The sequence below is a fragment of the Hordeum vulgare genome, unplaced genomic scaffold (assembly GCF_904849725.1).
Source record: "Hordeum vulgare subsp. vulgare unplaced genomic scaffold, MorexV3_pseudomolecules_assembly, whole genome shotgun sequence".
NCBI lineage: Eukaryota > Viridiplantae > Streptophyta > Magnoliopsida > Poales > Poaceae > Hordeum > Hordeum vulgare.
The window spans coordinates 94961-103710 of NW_025422563.1; the positions used below are offsets into that span (position 1 = coordinate 94961).

Consider the following 8750-nt stretch of genomic DNA (forward strand, 5'->3'; position numbering starts at 1 on the left):
ATATCTATAATTGCAAGTTAGAAAAAAGAAGTTCCAACTCTTTCAACCAGTGTTTCTATTGGGCAAAGCAAGAGTTTATTGTAAAAAAAAAATGGAAACGATACTACCAAACGAAGTCCATTTTAATGAAAACTCTAATGTTCCTAAATTTTATGGACTTTCCCAATATCGACGATTCCCGAGATAATAGCTATTATTCTTTTAAGTTACCTATTATTTGAAGTTAGCCGCCATGGTGAAATTGGTAGACACGCTGCTCTTAGGAAGCAGTGCTCAAGCATCTCGGTTCGAATCCGAGTGGCGGCATTCTTGAAAAGGAATACAATAGATTAGAAATCAATTCGAAATTTACAATTTTGTAATGGGACCTTCCCCTTATGCTATTTGCAACTTTAGAACATATACTAACTCATATCTCTTTCTCAACGATTTCAATTGTGATTACGATTCATTTGATAACCTTATTAGTTCGTGAACTTGGGAGATTACGTGATTCGTCAGAAAAAGGAATGATAGTTACTTTTTTCTCTATAACAGGATTCTTAGTTTCTCGTTGGGTTTCTTCGGGACATTTTCCATTAAGTAATTTATATGAGTCATTGATCTTCCTTTCATGGGCTCTGTATATTCTTCATACCATTCCTAAAATACAGAACTCTAAAAATGATTTAAGCACAATAACTACGCCAAGTACTATTTTAACGCAAGGCTTTGCCACGTCGGGTCTTTTAACTGAAATGCATCAATCCACGATACTAGTACCTGCTCTACAATCTCAGTGGTTAATGATGCATGTCAGTATGATGTTATTAAGTTATGCAACTCTTTTGTGCGGATCCTTATTATCTGCCGCTATTCTAATCATTAGATTTCGAAATAATTTCCATTTCTTTTCTAAAAAGAAAAAAAATGTTTTAAATAAAACATTTTTCTTTAGTGAGATTGCATTTTTTTATGCAAAAAGAAGTGCTTTAAAAAGCGCCCCTGTCCCTTCATTTCCAAATTATTACAAATATCAATTAACGGAGCGTTTGGATTCTTGGAGTTATCGTATCATTAGCCTAGGATTTACCCTTTTAACCATAGGTATTCTTTGTGGAGCAGTATGGGCTAATGAGGCCTGGGGATCCTATTGGAATTGGGATCCTAAGGAAACTTGGGCATTTATTACTTGGACCATATTCGCAATTTATTTACATAGTAGAACAAATCCAAATTGGAAGGGTACGAATTCTGCACTTATAGCTTCGATAGGATTTCTTATAATTTGGATTTGTTATTTTGGTATCAATCTATTAGGAATAGGTTTACATAGTTATGGTTCGTTTACATTAACACCTAAATGATTACATAAAAAAAAACGTTCATGAAATGAACGTTTTTACTTTTATATTTTATTTGAGAACCCCTTGAGCGCCTTCTCAAAGGGTTCTCAAAAATTCGAGATAGATCTAATTATACTTTTTTACTTATTTCTGCATTAATAGAGCAGACTAGTAAAAAAAACCAAACCTATTTAGGATAATAATTGGATAAGAGAGCCTCTACCCTGTCAACGGATAGGGAGAGAACAAAATCTGGATAAATACCAATTCCTATTACTGGTAAAAAGATACAGATTAAAATAAAGAGTTCTCGTGGTCCAGAATCCACAAAATTTGCGTTTGGAACATTAAATAGCTTGTATCCATAGAACATCTGGCGTAACATAGATAATAAATAAATAGGAGTTAATATCATTCCAATTGCCATTACAAAAGTAATTAGTGCTTTTGGCATTAACAAAAATTTTGGACTAGTAATTAGTCCAAAAAATACTACTAATTCTGCGACAAAACCACTCATTCCTGGTAAGGCAAGAGAAGCCATTGAAAAGCTACTAAACATGGTAAAAATTTTAGGCATTGGGATAGATATTCCTCCCAGTTCTTCGAGATAAACAAGACGCATTCTATCAGAAGCGGTTCCTGCCAAGAAAAAAAGTGTAGCACCAATAAATCCATGGGATAATATTTGTAAAATAGCTCCATTGAGTCCAATGTTGGTTATGGAACCAATTCCTATAATTATGAAACCCATGTGAGATACAGAGGAATAAGCTATTCTTTTTTTGAAATTTCGTTGACCAAGAGAAGTTGAAGCTGCATAGATTATTTGGATAGCTCCTATTATTACTAACCAGGGCGAAAATAGATAATGAGCATGAGGTAACAATTCCATGTTGATCCGAATCAATCCATATGCTCCCATCTTTAATAATATTCCCGCTAAAAGCATACATGTACTATAATGTGCTTCCCCATGGGTATCTGGTAACCACGTATGTAGGGGTATAATCGGCAATTTGACAGCATAAGCAATAAGGAAGCCAAAATATAAAAGTATTTCCAAGGTTGCGGGGTATGATTGATTAATTAATCTTTCCAAATCTAATCCTGGTTCGTTGGAACCGTATAAGCCCATACCCAGAACTCCGATTAAGAAAAAAATAGAACCGCCTGCAGTATACAAAATAAACTTTGTAGCTGAATATAGACGCCTCTTTCCCCCCCACATGGATAAAAGTAAGTAAACAGGAATTAATTCTAACTCCCACATGATAAAAAAAAGTAAAAGGTCTCGCGAAGAAAATAATCCTATTTGACCACTATACATTGCGAGCATCAGGAAATAGAATAATCGCGAATTCCGTGTAATTGGCCAAGCTGCTAAAGTAGCTAAAGTAGTGATAAATCCTGTCAATAAAATGGATCCTAATGAAAGTCCATCGATTCCCAATCTCCAATGGAAATCGAAGACATCTATCCATTTATAATCCTCCTTTAATTGAATTAAGGGATCCTCCAGTTGGAAATGATAACAGAACGCATAAGTCATTAGAAGGAATTCTAATAAACAAATAGATATAGTATACCACCTAACGATTTTGTTTCCCTTATGAGGTAAAAAGAAAATTAATGAACCGGCAAATATCGGCAAAACAACAAGTATTGTTAACCAAGGAAAATAACTCATGATAAAGTGATAAAGACAAGATACGTTTTGACCAGAAAAGCCCGTGCTCGATTATTTCGAGCACAGGCTTCTTCGGTAAAGAGGAATCAGACGATTCAAATGAAGTTTTTTGTTTTTGTAACGTATCAATAAGATAGAGCCATGCTACGGGTTGTTTCAGGCCCTAAATAAACGCGGACACTTAAAAAATCTGTCGGGCAGGCAGATTCACATCTCTTACAACCCACACAATCTTCGGTTCTCGGCGCGGAAGCAATTTGCTTGGCTTTACATCCATCCCAGGGTATCATTTCTAATACATCTGTTGGACAAGCTCGTACACATTGAGTGCATCCTATACATGTATCATAAATTTTTACGGAATGTGACATTGGATCTATAAATTTTTCTTTTCAACATAAAATTTTTCGATCTGGTAAAAAGAAAATTAGTACTATATGAGTCATATGTATTGTAGACACCAGACGAAGCAATGGTTTATCCAAACTTCAAAATTAAAAATCTATTTTTTAATCCGTTTGTGAGAAAGCGTGAAAAGAGCCAAGAGACTTGAATTTTGGACTTCAACAATAAGAAAGAATTTTACAAATTGTACAGACGATTTCGAATTAGCCAATTTATTTTATTGGCTATCGTCTTTTCAATATAAATTATTGCAATTTGAATATTGCAATATCAATGAATTACAAATACAAAAATTCATTTAAGTGAAAAAGAATACTATGCAATAACCTACTTACTAAAAAAAAAAGGATATTCTCAAATAATACTAAGAAAATAGTATGGATTTCTATATTATTTTAATATGTGCGCCTTTGTTTAGAGGATTTTATGTCTAATTATTAAAAAGTCTAATTATTCAATAAATTAGATTGATTGATACGAGTGGATTTCCTATTACGATGGATGGAAGAAAGAATGGATAGTCCAATAGCGGCTTCAGCAGCGGCAAGGGCTATAACAAAAATGGCGAAAATATCTCCTTTTAATTGGCGACTATCAAATAGATCAGAAAATGTTACGAGATTTAGATTAATTGAATTCAGTATAAGTTCAAGACATATTAGAGCTCTAACCATGTTTCGGCTTGTGATCAATCCATAGATACCAATCGAAAATAAATAGACACTCAAAAAAAGTACATGCTCAAACATCATTAACTAACTCCTTATCAATCTCGATTCATTTCAATATGAGGGCAAAGAATTGAACCGATTCAATTAATTACAATAGAACAATTACACAACAAAAGAGAAAAGAAAGGAGGTATTTGTTGGCAGTAGATGGGTTTTACTAAATCAAAATTGTGATTCTTTAGTTATTTATTTTAGATTTGCAATTCTTATAATTTTTACTTTTTCTAAGTTTTCTTATTGCCGAGCCATAGTAATTGCACCTATTAAAGAAACTAGAAGAATTATGGAAATGAGTTCAAACGGAAGATAAAAATCGGTTGCTAAATGAATTCCAATTTGTTGAACATTATTTATGAGACCCTGTTCTACTATTTGGTTTGATCTTGTAGTCCAAAGAATTCCATACCATGACGTATCTGGGATAGTAGTCATTAGTGAAAAAACAAAAGTTATACAAACGAGTGAAGTGAACCCATCTCCAATAGTCCAATAATTCTTATCTTTAGACCATTCTGAGCCATTTACGAACATTACAGCGAATATGATCAAGACATTTATGGCTCCCACATAAATAAGAAGTTGTGCGACAGCTACAAAGTAGGAATTTAATAAAAAATAGAATAAGGATATACAAACAAGAACTAATCCCAGCGAAAAGGCAGAATAAATGGGGTTGGTAAGTAATACTACTCCTAGACCCCCTAGTAGAAGAATAAATCCCCCAAATAGCATAAGAATCTCATGTATTGGTCCAGGTAAATCCATTATGGATAAAAAGAAATTAATAGTATAAAATTTTTCATGAACTGACTAAAACTAAAGGATTCGAGGAAGGAAAAAGGGATTAGGGTATTTTTTGTGTATAAACTGTATAGTTATAAACTATATTATATCATCAAAATCTAGTCTGATTTAAAATAAGAAAAAATTTCCAATAAGCAGTAGTTATTCGTTTTTCTTTATAGTTTAATAAAGAATTAGTAGATTTTTATAACAAAAAGACAAAATCAAAGTTTAGTAATCAGTAATCGTTCTTGAATTCGAAGATTTTTCTTCGTTTATTTTACTTTCAGACGAATTCCTAATTGTTTGAATTGTGTAATCTCCCATTATGGAGATTGGTAACCGACTTAAAGCAATTTGATTGTAATTCAATTCATGACGATCATAGGTAGAAAGTTCATATTCTTCAGTCATTGATAAACAGCTTGTTGGACAGTACTCAACACAATTGCCACAAAATATACAAACTCCGAAATCAATACTATAATTAAGCAATTGTTTTCTTTTTATATCCTTTTCAAATCTCCAATCCACAACGGGTAGATCTATCGGACATACGCGAACACATACTTCACAAGCAATACATTTATCAAATTCAAAGTGGATTCGCCCTCGGAAACGCTCTGGTGTAATTGATTTTTCATAAGGGTAGTGAATCGTTATAGGTAAACGATTTGTGTGGGATAAGGTAGTTATGAAACTTTGACCTATGTACCTTGTAGCACGTATTGTTTGTTGACCATAACTCATGAACCCAGTTACCATAGGGAACATATTCATTCTAAATATCTATGAAAAAGATATGTTTCTTTCTCTTGTTTGGGAGAGCTTTTGTGTTGAAAATATTCTTACTATCTATTATTGTATTATCTTATTTATAGTGAAACAAGTTGAGAAGAGGTTGTTAATAATAGATTGCCCAGGGAAATAGGTAAAAGAAATTTCCATCCAAGATTTAATAACTGATCCATTCTCATCCTTGGTAAAGTCCATCTTATTGTGATAGAAATGAAGAGAAATAAATAAGCTTTAGTTAATGTAATAAATATACCCATTGTCATTTCCAAAATTCCAACTGCTTTATTCATTTGGAAAAAATCAAAAAAGGATATATAGGGAATAGAGAAATTCCACCCGCCCAAGTAGAGAACTGTTACAAATAAAGAAGAAACTAATAAATTTAGGTAAGAAACAAGATAAAATAAACCATATTTGATACCGGAATATTCAGTTTGGTAACCTGCTACTAATTCTTCCTCTGCTTCTGGTAAATCAAAGGGTAATCTTTCACATTCTGCCAAAGAAGAAATTAAAAAAACCAGAAAGCCTATAGGCTGACGCCAAATATTCCATCCAAAAAAACCATATTTTGACTGTGCTTCAACTATATCAACTGTACTTGAACTGTTAGATAATCATAGTCGATGATAACATCACAGTTCCCACCGCTATTTCAAAACCGTACATGAAACCTTAGCTTCATACGGCTTCTCTATGATCAGAAAAAGGAAAGGACTGTTTTGTTCTGTTCCTAGCCCCTGGGGCATAGATAGAATTAGGTAAAATAAAATAGATTTGAAAGTCCTAAATTAGACCAAAGGAATTCCGTCTGCTAGAATAAGAAAAAGCGCTTCTGAATTGATCTCATCCTTTATAATATATTCCAAATTTTTCTTTGTTCAGTAATAACTTAATCTTGGAATAAAACACTTGGTACTTGTTTTGTTATAGGAATTCAATTAATAAATGGAAAGAGTGGAGTATTAGTTCATGAGCAATTCTGCATGAATAGAGGAAGGAAATAATGCAAATTTTTTCTAGTGCACTCCATATCTTTTTTACTATTCTTCTTTCCCCCGGGAAGGGGGTATTTAAAAAGAAAAAATGGATAAAGGGTTAATTCGTTCTTGATAGCCATTTCCTTAACAAGTGAATGGGAACATACTCTGGATCGGAATCCGAAGAAAGTACTACTTGATAATTTCTACAAATTGCAAGTCCTTATTATGATTCCTTTTACGGGAAAAAATCTCTAATGTTTTAGATTTTCCATTACTAATCCTTTATGTACTTTAGTGTTCCTAACCCTTCACTAACTTTTGGTGGATTCTTCTTATGAATTTTTAAGTTATAGTAATAACTAGGAGTATTCTAATAATGGAATTCCATATTGTGAATCCTTTATTCTTGCCCCGCTTCAAGATATGATGAGTAATTAAAAAATATCAACCTTGGGATAAAGAGTTTACACTCTTTATGTTTACTTCCACTTTTTTCTTGTACGTAGAAAATGAGATTTTTTTCTTTTTACTACAAATTTAGAAGCTGTTTTATTTCACTCATATAGCTATCTAGTTTAACTTACCAACCCAAATACTAAATAAGAAAAGGAATATAAATAGTTAATGGATTTTATAGGAAAAAGATCCTATTTTAACGAATCACACGTAGAGATATTGCTAGCACACAAAAAGTTAATGGTATTTCATAACTAATGGATTGAGCAGCAGCTCGTAGACCGCCTGAAAAAGAATATTTATTATTTGAGCTATATCCTGCCATAAGAAGACCAATAGGAGCTATACTTGAAATGGCAATCCATAAAAAAACACCAATACTAAGATCGGCTAAAACAAAATGATATCCCAAAGGGATAACTAAAAAACTTAATAAAACTGATATGACTGCTATAGAAGGTCCAATGCTAAATAAAGAAATATCTCCTCGCGATGGCAGAATATCTTCTTTAAAAAGTAGTTTAGTCCCATCTGCTATAGCTTGAAGCAGGCCCAGGGGGCCAGCATATTCAGGACCAATACGTTGTTGTATCGACGCAGATATTTCTCTTTCTAACCACACAATTACGAGTACCTCTATTGTAATTCCTAAAAGGAGGGTCAAAATGGGTAGAATCGATATCAGTCCATAGACTTCTTTTAATAATTCCGATTTCGAAAAAGAATTGATAGTTTCTACCTCTACCCTATCTATTATCATTTCAACGATCAACTTCCCCCATAATGATATCTATACTACCTAATATCGTCATGATATCAGCCAATTTCATTTTTTTAACTAGTTGAGGAAGAATTTGCAAATTAATAAAACCGGGTGGACGGATTTTCCATCTCCAGGGAAAAAGGCTATCATCTCCTACTAGATAAATCCCTAATTCACCTTTTGGGGCTTCCACTCTTACATAAAGCTCTTGCCTTGACAATTCAAAATTGGGGGAAGGTTTTTTACCAAGAAATTTATACTCAAAATCATTCCATTCAGAATTCTTTTCTTTCTTAAAGCGTCGGACTTCTAAATTCTCATAAGGTCCTCCAGGAATTTTTTTCTATAGCTTGTTGAATTATTTTGATGGATTCGCTCATTTCACCAACTCGTACTAAATAGCGAGCTAATGAATCGCCTTCTTTTTGCCATTGGACTTTCCAATCAAATTGGTTGTAAGACTCATAAGGATCCACTTTACGAAGATCCCATTGTATTCCAGAAGCTCGTAACATAGGTCCCGATAAGCCCCAATTTACTGCTTCTTCTCCGCTAATAAAACCTACTCCTTCAACTCGCTCTAAAAAAATGGGATTCTGTGTAATAAGTTGTTGATATTCAACAACTCCGCGTAAAAAATAATCACAGAAATCTAAACATTTATCGATCCATCCATAAGGTAGATCGGCGGCTACTCCTCCGATGCGGAAGTAATTGTGCATCATTCGCATACCTGTAGCAGCTTCAAATAGATCATATATTAATTCTCTCTCTCTAAAAATGTAGAAAAAAGGAGTCTGTGCGCCGAGATCCGCC

General features: G+C 33.3%; 1 protein-coding gene and 1 non-coding gene across 2 annotated transcripts; one reads left to right on the top strand and one right to left on the bottom strand.

Moving 5' to 3' along the window:
• Positions 1-226: 226 nt before the first annotated feature.
• TRNAL-UAG lies at positions 227-306 on the top strand. The gene has a single exon. It is a non-coding gene; the product is annotated as a tRNA-Leu (tRNA).
• Positions 307-7238: 6932 nt separating this feature from the next.
• Positions 7239-8744, bottom strand: LOC123420117 (NAD(P)H-quinone oxidoreductase subunit 1, chloroplastic). The gene has a single exon (XM_045107285.1). The coding sequence runs from the start codon at positions 7929-7931 to the stop codon at positions 7368-7370; it is 564 nt and encodes a 187-aa protein (XP_044963220.1). The 5' UTR covers positions 7932-8744; the 3' UTR covers positions 7239-7367.
• Positions 8745-8750: the final 6 nt, after the last annotated feature.

Coding starts and splice junctions, on each gene's coding strand:
- LOC123420117 (XM_045107285.1), bottom strand. CDS start 7,931: ATGATAATAGATAGGGTAGAGGTAGAAACTATCAATTCTTTTTCGAAA.